General features: G+C 45.0%; 1 protein-coding gene across 4 annotated transcripts in view; it reads right to left on the reverse strand.

Annotated features, from left to right (window-relative positions):
- Positions 1–20,747, reverse strand: part of LOC142591081 (japanin-like) — an 88,297-nt gene extending 67,550 nt beyond the window's left edge. Inside the window, exons 1-3 of one of the 4 annotated variants that reach the window (XM_075703452.1) lie at positions 20,579–20,747; positions 15,064–15,241; positions 5,574–5,608 (exon numbers count right to left, since the gene is read on the reverse strand). In XM_075703452.1, coding sequence (XP_075559567.1) covers positions 5,574–5,608; positions 15,064–15,082 — 54 coding nt within the window. In that variant the 5' untranslated portion in view covers positions 15,083–15,241; positions 20,579–20,747. The remainder of the gene's footprint in view (positions 1–5,573; positions 5,609–15,063; positions 15,242–20,578) is intronic. The other 3 variants (XM_075703450.1, XM_075703451.1, XM_075703449.1) reach the window with 3 other exon arrangements.
- Positions 20,748–21,172: the final 425 nt, after the last annotated feature.

The raw sequence follows: 21,172 nt of genomic DNA on the forward strand, positions 1-21,172 counted from the left end.
GACTCACGTGGCTTCCGACATGGAGAAAACTATTCCTTATGTGCACTGTAAAGGGGTTCGATGCGACTGATCCGAAATGTCAGACAACTTCTATGATTCTACTTTTGAGGAGTCTGCAGTTTGGGAGACTACCTCATGGCAGTTCTAGCTTTTATAGCTTATTCGGCTAGTATTACTCAATACTAGCCTACTCTTTCTCTAGCCTTTATATTGTGTTTCCTTTGCGTTACTTAGGTTTCCGCTAAATTTCTTTCAGCAATATGGCTCCTTGTCTTACTATAGCTTCTTTCAATTGTAGAGGTTTGTCTCGATCTTCGAGACAGAAGTTTCCAACTTTGCTAAATCCAAAAAGGTAGATATTCTCGTATTCCAAAAAACTTAATTCCAGCATAGGTTAGGTCAGATCCACTTTGACAGCATTTCTCGCACCAAGACTTCCTGGAGTTATGGCGAGTCGGGCTGCCGAGGTACGGCCATCATTCTGATGCCGAATTTTAATGGCCTTGTTCTTCGTCATGCCAGGGATACCGAGGGACGTATCCTATCAGAGGATCTTGATTGCGACATTCGAGTTATTAAGGTTTATGCTCCAACAAGGGTAGCGGTCAGAGAGAGTTTTTCGCTGGATTAGATCCATACTTGGTAGGCCATTCTCGGCTTATCGTTGTGGGAGATTTCAGCTGTGTTAGAACAGGTTGATCTTGTCTCGTATTCTGGTTGAAAATTTTGCAGCGCAAGATTGACATCACTCGCAGACGAAACCTTCGCTTCTCGCACTGCACCAACATCAATTTGATGCTGCCTAAGGCCGTGAAATAACTGCTGCTGACGCCTTATATTACGTAGCCCACGCACCCTGAGCGTCGCTATACATAAGGGGAGGGTTATCGCGGTAGCCATCGTGCTTACCTACAGCAAGCTTTTGTTTCTCATCGCCCTTGGCCGCAGGTAAATCTGTGTTGTTGCTCCCTTTGGACTTCCTTGTGGCACTCTCTTGACTATGCTGATAAAACTGGCGCGGCACATTATCAACAGGAGAGGGTCAACATTATCACTAGAAGAAACTTGCTCGGGTGCCTCTACTGCGCTTTCCATTGCTTCGTCGTTGCATTGGCGCCGGACGTTCCCTTGCCTGACTGCTGTCCAACACCTCTTCTTCTTCCTTGCCATCAGGTTGCTTTTCTTTAAGGTTTATAGGCCCCGTGAGCAAACATTCATGATTGTCAGTCAGCATCTGCAGCAGTATGCTTACCTCGCTCACTTACTAGGGTCGCAGATGATGCTAAGAAAATTTACAGAAAACTATAAGATGGTTTTGAGTGCATACGACTGGCATTATCAAATTCTGACTGAGAGCTTGGAACCCTCGTCGAAAAAGAAATTGTTGATTATTGCATTTCAGCTATTCTAAGTCAGTCGGAATAAACTTGATGGATAACAAAAAAGTATGTGAATGAGTTAAGAAGCATGGAACGAGCGATAGAACGAAGACTGTTACGCATAACTTTAGGAACAGGAAGAGCAGGGTGTCCCAAGTAGGCGATAGGTGCTGCTCTCAGCAAGGACAAGCTAAAGATCAACACTTTCACTTTGTTTTCGTGGAGAGCAGCCAGAGTGCGATAACTTGTCGTTAAACTTTATTGAGCGAGCCTGTGCCCAGCAAAACAAGTAACACTCAGTGCAAGGATAGCGGAGAGCCCATTTTTCTATGGTTGAAATCTGACCAGCAGGTCAAGTCCATCGGATTTTTTCATGACTAATCGAAGGTTCCATCGTAATCGCTAGTGTTCGCACACATTCCAAGATGAACAACGCTAATCGCGTCGTACATGCTAGCTCATTCGAACGTTTCGGGACAACACAGTGAGCAAACAGGACTAGCTGCACAAACAACGAATGTTCTGATACGTGCAGGTGCTTCTCGCGCCGTGGAATGACATTTACCATTTGTTAGCCGGTGACACGCCGTCACCGGAAAAATACAAAGTAGATGTGTTAATACGAAGAAAAAAATTGTTTTCCAGAGAAGCGGTTGCGTTCGTTGAAGAATATTTGGCGGGCACAAGAATGTAGGAAGAAAAAAATAAGTGTGAAGGATTTTTAGCTTAAAGATTCGTATGACTTGCATTCACTACATGTTTGGTCGAGAACTTCAATGATTCAATAAATATTTCACTTTGAGCACATTGTGTACAATTTTACTTATGCAGAAATGCGTTCCCTTAGTATTTAATTGTGTATTTATTTTTTTACGACATTCTTATAGTCTACGACAGTCTTATAGCCCCAGTCCTGACAGGCTCTAGTCAGGACTGGGGCTATAAGACTCATCAATGCGACATCATAAAAATAATATATGAGTTGCACGTAAAGGCACTTGTGCACCAAAATATATATGTGGGGATTTCGTGTACAACAACAACGATACAATCAATAGATCACATCGCAAGACATGCGCGTACGAGCTAAGAAGAGAGGCTCAACCTTTCTAGCAAAAACAACCTATATACAAGTGTGCCTTGACTGCTGTTATGAAATCAGCAGAGGACGAGCATTTTACAATGTTGGCTCAGAGGCTGTTCCATTCTCGAATGCTTAGGGGAAAAATAAATATTTAAGTACATCATGCCGATGGTAAAGATCGCGTAGGCATTGGAGCTGTTAGAGGATGTGCTTTTTTGATGACACACTAGTTGAAATTATCTGTTTTCTATTTTTATTTCGCTGCAAAACAGTACACACTGGTACTATAACCAGCCTACCTTACGCCGGGATTGCAAGAAATCCAGTTTATATTTTTTTTTTGGCCGAAGCACTAGTTGACAAGCTCCAGCTTTAGTTGCCGTACACAAAGCTTTATTTTCTGTTAACACTTTCTAACTTGGCGAATCCCACGTTTCTTCTTTGACGTGCGGAACCCGATCTATTGCTCCATAATGAAATTTTGGCAGGATGAACGCGTTTTATGCTATTTTATTAAAATCTTATGGTGCCTTCCGCAAAGTCTGTCTTAAGTGCCCAAGTTTCCTTACTGATTTTTTTTTGATGACAGCAATCTGCTGTCATAATATAAGTAGGCACTTGCAACTACTTACTACAGTCAAAAAAACATCCATTAAAACATTATATTTTGTAGCGGCAAGCGCTTTGCGTTGACTCTTATAGGAACAATTTTCTGGGGGTTTATCTTTATTTACCAGATCTCGCACCAATTTTCTAGCCTCATTCAGGAGGACCTGGACATAGGGGTTATTAATCAAATGATAATTATGCAGTAATTTGCAAAAAAGATCAATTTAGACAAGTATTTCATAAATGACATCGTTTATAAAATAAGAAAAAAATAGCGGTCCTAGAATCATCTTTTTTATGAAGCACCGGACATTGCAGCTGTAATATTCGTGTAAACATCTTGAATTATTGCACGCCATTATCGAGAGAAAAAATAGGCCTCTATTCATGAAAGTAACATACCTTTGTTAATAATAATATTTGGGGTTTTACGTGCCAAAACCACTTTCTGATTATGAGGCACGCCGTAGTGGAGGACTCCAGAAATTTTGACCACCTGGGGTTCTTTAACGTGCACCTAAATCTAAGCACACGGGTGTTTTCGCCCCCATCGAAATGCGGCCGCCGTGGCCGGGATTCGATCCCGCGACCTCGTGCTCAGCAGCCCAACACCATAGCCACTGAGCAACCACGGCGGGTAACATACCTTTGTTCTTAGTATAGAATTTACCTTCAGCAAAAGTTTAGAATGCGCAACAGATGAAACGCTTTTCAATAATCGAAATTACATCATTTCATATCGAGCATCAATAGGAGGTGCCAATTCCAGAATGCAAAGGTCAGTGCCAATACATGCTTAAATATTATTAGGCGCATTATTTTAGAACATTAGCACAGCAAAAAATTTATAGTCAAATGCCAAAAGGCTGTATCGCATGGCACGATTTCCAGTCAGTGACACAGCGAACTGACTCAGTGACTGCCACGACGTCGTGCGCTTTCCGCGACTGGACTCCAAGTTTGTCGCGCCGTCGCTAAATCGCAGCGATCGGCGCGATGTGGGAGGGGGCAATGTGGGACGAAACGAAGCGCCGTCAAAATAGACGCTTTCCTGTTTTATCACGCGGTGGTGGCACTGCGAAGCAATGTCGCGGGGCCGTTTTCGTTAAGTTTCTAAAGGACGTACCAACCAGCGCCTGTGGCTTAGGAGCTTCATAAATATTTTGTTTTTCTTCCGCCTACACAATTCCTTTAAAAGGAGAAGCTGCACAATATCCAGGTCGGGAGAAGAACACCGCCTCAACATAAGGCACGTAGCCACTCGATCGCCACCGTCGTCAACCTCTTCCTCGCTACAAATTTTGCCAGCTGCTAATACATTCACATCAAATGATAGCCTGTTCTTCTGCAAAAGCAAATACTCTTCCAGGAAAAAAGTTGTGCCTTCCATAGGAAGAACAAAGCTAGAGTGTACTAAACGGCACCATCCCACCGACGCCGCACAAGCCGCACGCTCATACTTGCGGTGTTGTGCAGCGTCTCACTCACTACATCTGCAAGCTGTCGTAAGGTGTCCACGCTTCTTAACGTTAAAAAATGTGCGCTTACTCTGTTATCAATATTAGGAACATTCAGATATTTGACTAGTTTCTATGTTGTTTTCATTTAACGATGCAGGCATGGATACTTCGGAAGCAGGGGGCAACGTTGCGCATAGCTGGGACGCAAAATGCGCTGCCGCCAACGCATCTGAAAGCTGCCAGCAAAAATAACTCTGTGATGTGCGCAGCAGAACAATCTTTTTCGCCCCAATCGTGTCATCTGAAACAGCCTAAAGCCACGATTTTCCCACGATTTTGTTGCAGTAAAAGATCGGAGTCAAGGGGCGCGCAACACGCAAACGATTATCTCGTTGTCATTGAATAGTATAATTGAATGTCAGCAGCAAAAGGACGGGGGAGGATGTTGCTTCTCTCATAAAAATTGAATATTCAGCGAGCAGTACCAGGTTATTAGGCAACATGCAACATAGTACTACACAAAGCACCTACAATGAATGAACTCTATGCAACATCAAAATACTGCGCAACGGTCTATAGATAGCATATAAACAAAATAATCAAGAAATGAATTATCTACTCAAGCAATAATAACGCAGATCCTTCAAAAGTTCAGTTGGAAGCTTTTTATAAATGGCACAGGACTAAACTGATTATGATAAAGATAAAAAATTGTAATGAACTGTCCTTCTTGAAATGGGTGTATGCAGACAAAGTTATTTTTAGCCTCAATAACCAATTTTTAACATTTGTATATATTTACGGCATATGCACATCCTTTTAGGCCCACCTTCCTCCTGCACCTCACTCCTTTAGTTATGATTTTCACTTGAGAACCGTAGTTTTCCCAATAGAATAAACTTCAGTATATTACGCTTATTAGATCTTGGTGCGATCGGTGGCGCCGGTTACTCCTTTATTTTATAGAAATGCAACTGATGAACGCGACAGGCAAATAATCCCACCCATTCAAAATCATTTTGGTTATAGGAATATACTTACGAGTACGTAAGGGTAATACTTCCGGGCCTCAATGTCTTCACCAGCCAGGCATGAGGATTGTTATGAAAATAAATTTGGAGTTTTAACGTGAGTTTTACATCACTGAACAATGAAGCATAATCTTCATCACAGCATACCAATAGATAGCGCATTAAAGAACAACGTTATCCAGGATCAGTGCTCACTGCATGAACGAAACAAACAATAAGGAAAACGTTGAAACAAGAAATCTTAAATTTTATTTTAAATGGTATAGTTTTGCTGTTACAACGCTGTCATTAAACCTGCTTCTGGTTATAGGTAAAGTGGTCAGATGATGTAAATTCACCAGTACAATGCCGTCTCTTCGCTATTTCAGCTAACATATGATCTGATAAACTGAATAGATTTTCAAACATTTCCATGAATTCTGTTTTCAGGGGAAACTCACCAGCTAATACTTGGTTATGTTATACCACATGTACAACGGAGCTACTGTTTGGCATATTTTCACACAATAACTATGCTACTACATTTTATTTATCGTCTCGCAAGCACAACGCCTTTTCAAAATACTGCAATTTCCCTTCAGGAATGTACGCTAACCAGGCAGAATGAAGGTTAAAATTATTGAAACAAAATGTGAATATACACATAGCTTCATACTTGTCAAAGCAGCGTGTGCGTGGAAATTGTTGTGGACAATTTTCCATTGATTTCCTACTACCCTTCTATGCAGCCTCACCGCTTGATTATTTCTAAGCATGTTGTCTGCTGATGACACTTTCGCATTGATCAACGAGCACATAACTTGCGTTAAGTGATTAAGAAACTGTCTAAGCGCTAGCATTGCATTACAATATGCAAATGGTCAAGATAACTTTTATTAGCCTTAGAAGGAAGCCATAACTTCGTATTAGAACTCTGCCACGAAAATGTATGCAATGGTAAGTTAATCTGCGCTAATAACAGTCGGTGGCTATCCTCAAGGCTCAAAAGCCTTCTGCATAGCTAATGAAAGCAATTTTATTTAAAAACAAGTCGTTCTTGTTGAAAACGTATTCGAAGATTATAATTTACTTTAAAACAAAATATTCTTTACATGCTTACAGCCCAGTTCCGGAAGCTGTTTGAAGAGAAACGATGTTCTAGGAATTCGTGGCGACAGCTCACAGGCAGTGCCGTTGAACCTGCGTTTATTCCGGCAGCTGGGCGAAGGCGGTGAGCCGAGCGGTGGCTGTGGGGAGCTACCTAGCAGGCTTCCAGAACAACACTGCGCGTGCCGAGCTTGCGCCTCGAGCACGTGCTGCCGAACTATGTTTTTATATTCTTTTAGCAGCTGGTACCATAGCGCCGGCTGAGAGCGCCGACCGCGCGTAGCGGCGTTGGCGGGCGATGTAGGGCCCCCGCTTAGACGGCACAGCTAGAAAGCAAGCCAGGGTAACATGATTTGAATATGGTCTGTGGCGAATCTAGGAAGTCACCATGGAAGGCGTCGATTCACTACCGCAGAGCTCAGGTGGGCGAGGGAGCCGATGAGAGGACGGTAGTGGGACGAATGCGCCAACTTGAGGAGACGACGATTGGCATATTAGTCCCTAGAATGGAGGAGCGGCAAAACCCAGGAGGCGAATGGTGCGTCGGCGATGCCCCCGCGAGCGTCGCTGGCGGCGCACCGCGAAACACACCGTTGAACAGTGTGGGGTGCGCTCACGAGCAATTCAGTCAAAGCGTAGGGCGGGTCACGACGCGTGCACTGCATGTGGACGTCGCACTACCTGCCCGCAGGGGAAAACCATGCGGTGCAAGCAGCGACGGGGCGCATCGTGAGCAAGCCACGGGCATTCCGGGCAAAGTGGGGTGAAGTCTCGCAGGAGTATCTGGTCGTTGGTTGAGGCCGCCAGACGTGGGATTCAGCGCCGCCAGCACTGCGACATTGCAAAAGCCGGGAGCGGGACGAGGCAGAGAGGCTTACAGTGACGATGCTCGAACACCTAGGAAAGCAGCAAAGATGAAGACCCGGAAGGGCAGGGTAGGTGGACTGTCGCAGCACCGAGGACTGCACTGAGCGCTGAAGACATGACCCTTTTGATCTGCTGGCCGCAGAAGACCGATGCCTATGTCCGCGGTGGTGATAGTCGGCAGGGTTGGGGGCAGCGGAGTCGGCAAGGTGCAGAGCTCGCGCACCGGCTCGGAGGTCGAATGAGCGGACGGCGTGGACGGGTCGGGTAGAGGGCCAGTCGGGTTTCGAGAGGCAGGTGTCATGTCGTCTGAGACAGCCCCGACAGCGTGTGGCGCGGGAGCCAGCGTTGGGTCGGCGATGGCACGAGTGGCGCGTGCTCTCAGTGGTGGCGATAAAGGCGATCAGGCCGAGGACTGTGCCACGGCGCCTCTGTCGGTCAGCGAGACGGTATCGTGGCAGGTCGAGGAAAGAATGCTGTCCTGATGGCAATGGCTTACGAGTGCAGGAAGATGTGCGCTGGGTCGTCGTGTTGGCAAACCTGTGTCACGTACCGTGAAGTCAGCATCCGGAAGAGGGTAGCACATAGCTCCGTGGAAGTCCAGCACAGCCTGACGTAGCTCGTCGTAGGGGCGCAGGCCAGGCGTTGGAGCGCGGAGGCGCAGTTGAAGTTTAAGTGGCGGAACGGAGAGGAGTACCTGGTTCTGAGCTCCTGGATCATGATGTAGTTCAATTCTATGACGAATTCAAACAGCGCGAACCTGCGCGGCCGTAGCAGAACAGGAATGGCGGCAGCGGTTGGATGTACCGGGGCTCCGGCCTTTATGCCATGATAGCTTGTCGCTTGACGCAAGGCCTGCTCTTCCTGGTCACCACTGTAGGAACACGCCCGGGTCACCGCTGTAGATAGTTGTAACGGCAGCCCATGAGCCGTGCTGTGGTCCCTACATTTATTTCCACAGAAGGGCGAAGACGGCGAGCGGAGCGGCGGCTGCGGCAACCAACGTTGCAGGGTTACAGAACACTGCCCATACCGGGCGTGCGCCTCGAGCTTTCGCCGCCCAACTTTACTACAGTGAAGCTGTACATGAGTCAGATCCAGGGTATCGTGGCGTCTGCGAGAAGAAATTATCATCAGCCATGGCTGCAGCGTCGCCGTCTTCTTCGTTGGCGCCCCTCCACGCAAACGCGCCAATATGCTCGTGCCACAGCTCGCGTGTTCGTCGTCATCTTCGACAGCTGGCTCGGTTGTGCAAAACTCTATTGATATCACCAATGGCTCTGTCGAGTGCGGCTGACATCGCGGCTCTGTCGGGGAACGACATAATTGACCTAAGCTTCGTTCCGCCAGTGCAGTGGTCATACCGCGAGTCCTAAGGACTGCGAACAGCACACGTATGAAGAGCGACGGAGGGAGCAGCGACCCGAGTGTGAACGTCGACTGCGTGCGGACGCTAATGCGGTGGCGGACGACCGTGCCCGCGAGATGGCACGGTACTATCGAGAACTGACGAAGCATGCTGTGAATTATAAAATGGCGCGAAGCGCCTTTGACGTGAAGGGGCCTACGTTAATGAGTCCGAGGATGCGAACGCGAGGTTCCAAAGAGACTTCCTTGGTCGTCCTTTCAACTCTACCTGCAAGGTTTGTGACCGACTACCGTTCCATAGCAAACTCTGTGTCTTATCATCTATTTATATTGCTCGGGGATGTTTGGAGTTAGAAAGATTGTATTTACAAGACATATACAAGATGAGTCACGGTGATTAAGATGGCTGACCAACAATAACACGCAGCAGCCAGTGTCTCGCGATCTTCATGCTTTGTCTTCTTTTATCGTTCTGTTACAGGACCTGCGGGTGCTGAAGCGCCATCTCGGCGTATGTTAGGGGAAGAACTGCAAAGGAAGTATGGCTGCAGCCGCGACACGTGTACAATGTCAGCAGGCGTCGGACTTGAGGGTGGATAAAAGTTTAACGCCTAGATCTCGTAATTGACGTGTTAACTTGACGTAGGAATTCAAAAGACCCTTTGTAGCGACAGAGAAGCTTTCGGGAGAGGCCAAACAGACGATATTATGACCAAAGGAGCATGCAAGCACATGTGGCGAACTTAACATCCTGATGTTACAGGTCATAACCTTCTTTCTGTAAAGGCTGCGAGGCTAATAAACGAGATCGGACGACTTGACGCGTCACGTGAGTACGATCAAGGGCTTCACGAGCGTACTCAGTTGAACCATGTGGCATAGAAGCTAGGATAGTGTCAAACGACAATGTGGGGTCGCGACCATACAAGAGAGAAATCGGTGAATATCCTGTAGTGTCATGTCCGGACAAGTTATACGCGAATGTCACTAGGCCAGTGTGGCGTTCCAGTCACTGGGATCGTTGGAGACGTACATCGACGGCATCTCTAAGTATTCGGCTCAGACGTTCCGTAAGACCGTTTATTTGTGGGTCGTATGCGGTTGATAAACTAAAAGCAAAGAAAATACATATTAAAAAGGGGGGGAAAGCAGGAAAACAAAAAAGGAAGAGAACAGGCCGTAAGTGGATGAAAGTGGACGTGGAGGAGCCCGAATTGTGAGACCAGACATGAAATCGACTTCATACTCTGCGCGAACCTTGGCATCATACAAGATGTAGACGTGCTCGGCAAGGTGCGCTGCAGTGACCATAGGATGGTCACTGCAGCGAACTCGAATTAGCCTAGATTTGAGTAGGGAACGGAAGAAACTGGTACGTAAGAAGCCATTAAATGAGTTAGCGGTAAAAGGGAAACTAGAGAAATTCCAGATCAAGCTACAGAACAGGTATTCGGCTTTAAGTCAGGAAGAGGACCTTAGTGTTGAAGCAATGAACGACAATCTTATGGGCATCATTAAGGAGTGCGCAATAGAAGTCGGTGGTAACTCCGCTAGACAGGAGACCAGTAAGCTACGCAGGAGACGAAAGATCTGGTCAAGAAACGCCAATCTATGAAAGCCTCTAACCCTACAGCTAGAATAGAACTGCCAGAACTTTCGAAGTTAATCAACGAGTGTGAGACAGCTGACATAAGGAACGCTAATATGGATAGAAGTGAACATGATCTCAGGAACGGCGGAAGCCTCAAAACAGTGAAGAAGAAACTAGGAATAGGCAAGAATCAGATGTATGCGTTAAGAGACAAAGCCGGCAATATCGTTACTAATATAGATGAGATAGTTCAAGTGGCTGAGGAGTTCTATAGAGATATATACAGTACCAGTAACACCCACAATGATAATGTGAGAGAGAATAGTCTCGAGGAACTTGAAATCCCACAGGTAACGCCGGAAGAAGTAAAGATCGCCTTGGTAGCTATGCAAAGGGGGAAGGCAGCTGGGGAGGATCAGGTAACGGTAGATTTGTTGAAGGATGGTGGAACATTGTCCTAGAAAGACTGGCCACCCTATATACAAAATTCCTCATGACCCAGAACATACTGGAATCTTGGAAGAACGCTAACATCATCCTAATCCATAAGAAAAGGGACGCCAAATACTTGAAAAATTATAGACCAATCACCTTACTGTCCATTGCCTACAAAGCATTTACTGAGGTAATCGCAAATAGAATAAGGAACACCTTAGACTTCTATCAAACAAAGGACCAGCCAGGATTTCGTAAAGGCTACTCAACAAAAGACCATATTCACACTATCAATCACGTGATAGAAAAATGCGCAGAATATAACCAACCCTTGTATATACCCTTCATTGATTACGAAAAAGCGTTTCAATCAGTCTAGACCTCAGCAGTCATGGAGGCACTACGGAATCAGGGTGTATATAAGCCACACGTAAACATACTGGAAGAGATCTATAGAGGCTCCACAGGCACCGTAGTCCTCCATAAAGACAACAAAAAAATCTCAATAAAGAAAGGCATCAGGCAGGGAGATATGATCTCTCCAATGCTAATCGCAGCATGTTTACAGGAGGTATTCAGATACCTGGAGTGGGAAGAATTGGGGATAAAAGTTGATAGAGAATACCTTAGCAACTTGAGATTCGCTGATGATATTGCCTTGCTTAGTTATTCAGGAGACCAGTTGCAATGCATGCTCACTGACCTGGAGAGGCAAAGCAGAAGGTTGGGTCTGAAAAGTAATCTGGAGAAAACTAAAGTAATATTTAACAGTCTCGGAAGAGAACAGAAGTCTACGATAGGTAGCGTGGCACTGGAAGCGGTAAGGGAATACATCTACTTAGGGCAGGCAGTGACCATGGATCCAGACTGAAATAACCTGAAGAATAAGAATGGGCTGGAGGACGCTTGGCAGGCATTCTCAAATCTTGAACAGCAGGTTGCCACTATCCCTCAAGAGAAAAGTGTATAACAGTTGTGTCTTACCAATACGCACGTGTGGGGCAGAAACCTGGAGGCTTACGAAAAGGATTCTGCTAAAATTGAGGACGACGCAACGAGCTATGGAAAGAAGAGTGATGGGTGTAACTTTAAGGGATAAGAAAAGAGCAGATTGGGTGAGGGAACAAACGCGGGTAAATGACATCTTAGTTTAATTCAAGAAAAAGAAATGGGCATGGGCCGGACATGTAATGAGGAGGGAAGATAACCGATGGTCATTAAGGGTTACGGATTGAATTCCAAGGCAAGGGAAGCGTAGCAGGGGGCGGCAGAGAGTTAGGTGGGCGGATGAAATTAAGAAGTTTGCAGGGACAACATGGTCACAATTAGTACATAACCAGGGTATTTCGAGAAGTATGGGAGGCGCCTTTGCCCTGCAGGGGGTGTAACCAGGCTGCTGCTGCTGCTGCTGCTGCTGCTGCTGCTGCTGATGATGATGATGATGATGATTATGCGGTGGAGAGCTTGGGCTCACTGGCCCAACAGCAGAGGAGGTCGTTGACAACTCGAGACAAGATCGAGTGGCCGTGGTCTTTAAGCGACTGTCGAGGTACACCGTGGTGAAGAATAAGCTCATGGAGGAAAAAATCGGCGACGTCTGTTGCGCAACTAGTCGGCAACGCTTTTTTTTTGTCGGTTAGCGCATCGCGTAGTCAGTAGAGACGGCGATCCACTAATTACCTCTAATCGTCGTCGAAAAAGGGCCAAGTAGGTCACCGCCTACGCTAAAGAACGGTTCAAAGAGAACTTCTATTGTGTGAAGTCGTCCGACAGCTGGCAGGGAAGGTTTCTTCCGGTGCTGACACAATTCGCAACTTGCGACATAACGCCGCTCAGAGCGGTAGAGAACCGGTAAGAAGAACTGGCGTCGTGCGCGGTTGTATGTACGCAAAACTCCAAGATGTCCCGCAGTCGGTGAATCATGAAGCTGTTCGAGAGCGATGGATCGCATTTGACGAGGAAGGACAAGGAGCAACTCAGGGCCGTCAGGGTTGATATTGCACCAGTAGAAGATGCCGTCGTGCAGCACGAACATACGGCACATGCCACCCGTGCTGCTAGATTGCAATCGAGCGATTATGGACTGTAAAAATGTTTCGCGCTGTTCAGCGCACATGTCGGTCATGTCAGTAAAAGCCATCACGCAGGTCCTCGGATCATGCGCAGCATGATCAGGGGGATCCACGGGCTGACGAGAGAGGCAGTCAGCGCCCTTGTGGAGGCTTGCAATCTTTTAATGGACAATAGATAAAAATTCGTGGAGCCGCAAAGCCCAGCGATAAAGCCGTCCTGTCGGGTCCTGGAGGGAAGATCACCAGTAGGGTGCATGATGGTTTGTAATGACCGAGAACGTACGGCCGTACAAATATAGCCAGAGCTTGGGGACAGCCTAAACTAAAGACAAACACTCCCGCTCGGTGATGGAGTAATTTCTTTCGGCAGGTGAACGCAGGCTGTTGGCCTAAGCTATCATGCACTTAGTACCATTCTGTTATTGGGCGAGAACAGCGGTGTGGTCATGGCCGCTTGCGCCAGTGTGGACTTCGGTCGGTACAGACGGATGAAAGTGGGCAAGTATTGGAGGTGTCGTCAGAAGCCCGATGAAAGCGGCGAACGCGTGAGCCTGCCCCGGCCCTAAGAGAATGGCGTGTTCTTCTTTAGGAGATCTGTCAAAGGCCGAGCAATGTCGGCCAAGGTTTTGACAAAATGGTGAAAGTAAGAACACAGGCCGACGATGTGGCGCATGTCAGAAGCAGAACGCGGCACAGGGAAACTGCGTACGATGCGAAATTTTTCGGGATCCAGTTGGACACCGGATGCGTCAACGAGGTTTCCGAACACGGTACTCGGACGGCGCTCAAAATGACGCTTTGTGGAGTTTAATTGGAGGCAGGCTTTACGGAAGACCGCAATAATGGCAGCGAGTCAGATAAGGTGGCTGTCGAACTTAGGCGAAAACACAATAACGTCGTAAAAGTAACAAAGAGAGGTGGTCCATTTGTAGATTCGCAGAAAAGAGTCCGTGATATGTTCAAATGTATCAGGAGCATTGCATAAGACAAAAGGCATCACTCAGAACTGACATAAGTAATTAGGCGTGATGAAGGCCGTCTTCTCGAGGTCAATTTCAGCAACTGAAATCTGCCAGTAGCTGGATCGAAGATCGATGGACGAGGACGATGGACGATGACTCATCGCAGTCTACATCACGTTTGCTTGTGTTTGTTGCGTTTGGGCCTGTTTACAAACTCATTGTCGTGCAACATATATTTGACAGTTACACTGATATGTTAATGGGTGTATAGAACTGTGTGCTGCGAATTTCTGACCCTTAGACGTGGTTTCTTTCCATTTTCTTAGATAAAATTTTTATATTGTTGGTTCCGCTATGCGAAAAGACGTAGCCGTCACCATTATAAGCTGACTACGTCTCTTTTATTGTTGCTTTTAAAAAACGTTGTTTTAGCAGGGTGGTGGCGTTTACGAGGGTATAAGCCACTGCCTAAGGGAGTATGAGTCATGCAATGTCTTACTCGTGACGGACATGTTTAATGACAAAGATGATGCTGGAATGTGCGCATACCTAGTCACGATGGTCACAGATCAGGAAATTAAATACGTTTATACCTTTGTTCAAAATTCAGGGTCACTTCTTTGTCGTTCACTAAACAGCTTCGCTGGTAATACCCTTTCGCAGAGTGTAATGAGTGAGTGCGTGATATGATATTATTTAAAATCCGGCCACATTGAGGCACGGATCTTGGGATATCTAGATGACCCCTAGGATCTGTTGCTCGCGCACGTGCTCCATGGCTCACTCAACGGCGCAAGTTTGGTCTTACAGTTCTGAGCTTAGCAGCAACGCCGAGCACCGCGCCCATGTATTAACCGGGGAGACTGCAATTTCATTTTCATATAGTTTACATCCCCACAACATGTGTTCAAGGGTGGCTCTAGCAGACTTGCATAACATGCACATATGGCTGTCGTACATCACGACGTAGAAAGTCTTTAGTTTTAAGGGACTCTTATAAGTTTCTCTTTGTAATCGCATCCAGTTAACTTACTCAGGTCTGTCCAGCGGTGGTATTAATCGCCTCCGATTTTCAGAGAATTTAGTAACGCCGCCAATCTTGTTAATGTGTCTTTTTCTCACCAGATCTCCTCTTCCACATTCTCCTGACTGATGTAAGTCACTCCTTGCTCAGCTGGGCAAGTAGGAATTTGAGCTTCGCTGTGTGCCACTTCAATGGGGTTGATTGCGGGAATGCTTAGAGTAGTATGCGCTGGGTACCAGAGCAATTGTGTGCAGTTCATCTCCGCCTTGGGGAATCCTGCGTTGTTGACTGTAATCAAGCGCGACGCCTCAGGAGAGATCCTACCGATAACATAATTTGTAATGGCGGCCTGAGAATCGATAATGATGTATTGAGCAATCGTGGAAAGAAATGCTAGTGCAATTGCTACCTCCTCCGCATTCTCGGAATGTTTGGTATTTACTAATAAGCTTTACGGGCTTTTTTGATGTGATCTAATACTACTGCTACGTAGCCATATCTGTGTGGGCGTTCAGCGGCGTCTAGAAAGGTTGCTCTGTCGTCTGACCAATCGTTTCGCATCATTTTCTCTGCACTACTCGTGCGCCTGCCCTTGTTTTAACCTGGATGCACGTTCTTGGGCATTTTGGTACTACGAATTTGTCACGAATTTCACTTGTTATCATGCTATTTTCCGCCTATATCTTGTAGTAATTCATTGCTAGCTTGCGTAATAATGCCGTCCCCTTTTGGTTTTAGTTAGTCGTTCCTCCTGATATGTTTGCTGTGCTTGTATGTTCATCCAGTGTGTTGTGGAGTCCTAACTTTGTCAACAGGCCCGTGCTCGTATTTATGGGAATCACTAGTGCCAGTTTGCATGCCTTCTCTATCAATCTGTAATTTTAGTTTTTTTCGGTTGTAAACCGATTGCGTAAGGCTGCCATGTATGTGATCTGACTGATTACGAACGATTTTATCAGCCGTATGATAATCTCTTCCATCAAACCCTGGTGCTCGTTAGTAATACCTTTCATTAATCTCATGGTGTTTGTTACCTTATTGTATACTTTTTTTATGAATTCCCAGTTTGGATCTTTATTCTGGATTACTAAACCCAGCGCCTTCATCCGGTTGACTATTACGATATACCGCTGGTCCTTGGTGCGTAGCTTGATTGCCTCATGAGCTTCGTTTCTGCCGTATCGTTCCGGACGCACGCCTGACCCTAAGTGTGGGGCGGTATAACAGAAGTTCGGATTTCTCTGCACAGAATATGGGGCCTATTCCAATGAGGTGTTCCTCTACTGTGTATATTGCAGTCTGCAGTCGTTCTTTTATTGATTCTTCGCTACCATCCCATTCCTAGATAGTAATATCGTCCGCGTAGACTGTGGGATTCATGGACTCTATGGGATTTAGTTTTTCGGAGAGTTCAACCACGACCAGACCAGAGAGGACAGCGTCTTGTGACGTGTCCACTCCCCCCTATATTGTTTTCTCTCGACATGAGCCATGCGACGTAGATAACTGCGTTCCTGTCTGCTAGGAAGCTCTTGCTCTAGTGATACGTCCGTTGCCCTAGTCCTATTCGTTCGATGTTTTCCAAGATGGTTGCGTGGTCAGCATAATCAAATACCTTTTGAAGATCAAGACCCAAGATGGCCCTTGTAGATCGCTTTTTATACTGCATTATCTGATGCTTAAGTTGAAGCATCACATCTTGTGCCGGAAGGTTTTTGCGAAATCCTGTTATTGTATCTGGATATATGTAGTTATCCTCTTAGAAGTTATATACTGTGTTTAAAATTTCTGTTCCTTTAATTTTCTGACTCAGAATGTTAGGGGGAGTGGTCTGAAATTGTCGATCTCAAGCTTCTTAACAGATTTGGGAATTAGCGCTATCGTCGCTTTTTTCCATTGAGCTAGTGCTTCTGCCTTTATCCAACACTCGTTGATGTATTCTGTTTAATGATCGATTCATCACTGAGCTTTCTGAGAGTCTAGTCTAGAGTCTACAGGGCCTGGGGCTGATTTGTCTTTTCACTTTTGTAGGGCCGCGCAGGTTTCTGCCTCCGTGAGTTTCTCGTCTAATTTTGCATCTATTTTCCCGTTGTAGCTGGGATGACTGCAACGGGGAGCCTGTGTGATGTATTTCTGCTCTAATTCACTGAGATATTCCTTTTGTGTGCCCTTATATGCGTGGATTATATGTATAAATTATTAACTTAATAGCTCATGAATGACTCTTTTTGTAGCAGCCGGCACCATGCCGCCAGTTGAAAACTGCTTAATTGTGTCCCCACTCTGCGGTGTCGCTGGGCGCTAAAAGGTTTGAGGACTTTACAACTATGACTTTATGATGCTACTACTCACTTTTGTCGTGATGCTATGCCAAACTAGAGTAGTAGGTTCAAAATTTCCGGCTGAACGATACTTATTCGGGTGTTGACTGACGTCATATTGTAATGTAAGCTATATTATATTGTGAGAAGATCTCAACTAATACACAGTATGTGTCATTGGCTCTTAGATATCTATAACCTGAAACACGGTGAGAGTGCAGCGGGAAAACACGACCACCTGAATAAACAAGCTGCGCAGATGTGCATCCTACTACAAATAATGATTCTCGCGGCGTCACACTGGAAGCCAGTTTCATTATTAACGATCCTTAAGAATGAGGTTTGGAGCAGTGACGCACAGAAGCCAGCTGCATTGAAATTTTTTGTGTCGTTATTGCTCTGACTTAATAGATTGTCACTGAGTGCAGTTTATTTCCTGCATTACTGTAAAGAACAAACTGTGATATTTCATCAACTAATGAGCTCGCCTACTTTAGCAGTGTAGCCTTTATATGTTCAAGGGTGTCGAAGTAATGCTTCAGGGGAAGTCGGTTTTTCCAGCCAATGTTCTTGTCCAGTATTTATTCAGAAGACTGACTTATTCAGTAGTCCGTCCGTTCATCACAGTTACCTGGCTCGCTTTCACTACAGGTGCTCCCAATATAATTTTCCCGCTTGATTTATTTGGAAAGAATGATTCCCATACGATATAATTCTGTACTATACTTATACAAGCAGCCCGCAAACCGAGATAATGGAATTTGCTGCGCTTGCTAGAGCTACAGTAAGCGATAACTTTTTCATTTCTCAAGTTTGCTTATGTCGATCAAGTGGTCCATTGCGCACGGAAAGATATTTATCTTTTCGACGTTCTCATCGCGTGCTTCGTACGCCCCTCAAATTTGGCTCCGGTGAAGTATAACTTGCGTCTTACGCTTGGAAGGGCAGTTGTTAGCCTTGCGCATTTGTTTCTTTGGCAATTAGTCTCACGCCTCGCATGCATCGGCAGTGCCATACGCCAGTTTCTATATGAAGTGCTTCAGTATCGTAGTGTATTGTGCTTTGTGTTTGCTTCTTTATTTCGTTGTTTAACTGTTCATATTTTGTTTCTTCAATGCAAGTGTTTCATTTCATGATATATTAGGATCAAGGTTTGATTTCATAATATGTTACAATCAACTCGCAAGGCGTTTGTCAAAAATATTATCCATGTATATTTTCGAGTGCCAGTACCATATTGATACATTACAAAACTTAATTTTTCTTGCTCTCTCCCGTTGATAAAGTGTTTGCGCCTCTGAGAGTCGACATTTCCTTATGGGTTCATATTTGAACGCTTAATCTACCGAACTGAAACAAGAATCAGTTATACTTCTATCTATCTGTCTCTAATGCCAGCATATTAAAATGCCTGACTCCTCGTCCGTGTTTTCCTTAGTGCTTACACGCGGTATTTCTCTGGATGTTCAACAGGGCACACTGAAGAGACTCTAAGTTTATTTCAATGTGTACAACGTATATTCATAAAAAATTACCAACTTTTGCTTTGGCACCTCATTTTTTTGCCCACATAATCTCTGAACAGTAAGAAAGTTTAATCCTAATCACCACCAATATTAGAAAGAATTTTTAGCAACAAATCAAAGATATGCATGGGATCTAGCAGTACCCTAATAATAATTATAATTAGTTTTACTCCGTTAATAGTGTCTTAGTTGCTTGAGAATTGTATATATTGTGTTTCGTCCAAACGTAACTATCTCAGCTTTGCTTTCCTGTCCTCTGTAAAAATGCGACGATGGAGCAATACAGGAGCCATCGATGAGCCAAATTGCGTATTGCCTAATGTAGCCAACGATCTCTAAACAATAAGTGCACTACCGAAATTTTCCCGCTGCTTTTTTTAACCCATCAAAATGTAGGTCTAATAAATTGGGCGTAAGTATTTGCAGGTAATATATTGGTGATATTGTTTAAAAAGGATTGCCGCGGAGGCTATCCATGGATGACTCCGAATATCAATGCGACTAGCATTAAAGCAACGTAGACACACACCGAATGGTCACCGCCGAAATGTGTCATCATGGAGGCGTGTTAGAGGCCGCGCTTCCTTCTAACGAATTCCTTCAGACACGCTGCGCCAACTAGCGACGTTATAGCGAACTCTGTACGTGGCAAGCACTTTATAGTATATTAAGACGACATCGCCGGAATATACAGGACGCAGTTTTGATTCCGCCTGGCACCACAGAAAGTTTAGAGCATGTTTTAATGGGGAACGATGAGCATCTATTAAGGATGAGCAAATCCAGAACAAGTTAAAGCGGCAGCCAACGTTTGGAGAAATGGGATTAACTTTTTCAAGGCGACATATGGCAAAAAAGGAACCCCCAATTTGCGTGAAATACTCTATAGACGGGGTAGGCGGGAGGTGGAAATGCTAATTCCATATGATCCGAATTCGTTGTGAGATGAATTCTATTGAATTTTTTCGGTCCGTTTACAGCGGCTAATGCCCAGTGTAGCATATCCAGTGACTATAGCTGGCGCGAAAGAGGTTTACTAAAGATCAGAGTAAAACTGCTGCCCTGTACTCATTGGCTGAAGTTGATTTATTGGTTCGTTTTGACACGGATGCCGCAACATGAAAGCCCGATAATGTGCCCATCAGACCGTGAACTATACATTGACCAAAGCTGCTGGAAGAATGATCAGAACACAGAAGAAAGCCCAAAAGAGCGTGAGGTATCCTATGTATGTTAATTATGAGGTAAGAAGGGCCAAAGAAAATACAGTCACTCGTTTCTTTCAATGGCACCTTGCATCATTGCTCCATGAGTATTAGTTTTGGTAGTTACAGTGTTGTTCCTGTTTGCACGTCAAATATACGTAACGGTCGCTTCACTCTGCGTAAAAATTAAACAGTGTGCAGAGTTCTTTCTCGAATGATTAGTGTATTACTCTTACGATATTACCTTGCTATGGTATTTGAATGCATGTTCAAACAATTTTCATAAAGAGCTGCAAGTATATTGATTCCAAACATCAATAAGGCTTTTAGAAAACATGCTAATTCTCTTGTTTTCATCCATATAGAAATATATGCCTGGAAATACTGTATTGAAATTTGATAAATATGGGCACCTGTTTGGCCTTCCTAACTATGTAGGTATAACGCAGTGCATCAAAACAAAGATGAGAGCCTACTCTATTTGACAATGCTGCACCATGTCTATCGTCGTAATAAATCCTAAATGGTAATAGTAAATATTGCAGTGTGTGATATACTTACAGTAATTGGCGAATACGAATGCATATAGTGCAAAGGGAGCCAAGAGCTGGATGTACATCTTTGCGAATGACTGGCGTTTGGCAGCGAATAAATGCAGCCTTAACAGGGCGCGTCTTTTATGCCAGGAGTCGGCAAAATTGGCTGCATGATGGTGCATATTCGGCGATGTAAAAATAGAACAATGTCACCGAGAACAATAGATAACGTTGCGCACGATTTGTTATTTAAAATTGAAATGTAAGCTTCCCAGTTCTACTTTTCATTCGCATCCCCTTGCTCGCAAGCTTAAAGCAGTTGGAGGAATCTGTACACAATGCAGGTGTTCTTTGCTCCGCTTCCAAGCACTGTGCTATGATCACGCCAAAAGCGCGCCAGACCCCCACTATGTCGTGAAAAATAGACAATTGCTATATTGTCCGAATGGAGCGCAATGTAAAACAAGAAAGAGAGCAAGTGTTTCTCAGAAACATAAGGCCTGAGCTTACTGATGCTATTTGCAACCTAACCTTGAGTTACTGCTTCAATTCCGTTCTATTCAACGATAGTGCTTTCGAAAACACATGCTAAAAGGTCATGTTCGCTTATGTCAAAGAG

The sequence above is a fragment of the Dermacentor variabilis genome, chromosome 8 (genome assembly GCF_050947875.1).
Source record: "Dermacentor variabilis isolate Ectoservices chromosome 8, ASM5094787v1, whole genome shotgun sequence".
NCBI lineage: Eukaryota > Metazoa > Arthropoda > Arachnida > Ixodida > Ixodidae > Dermacentor > Dermacentor variabilis.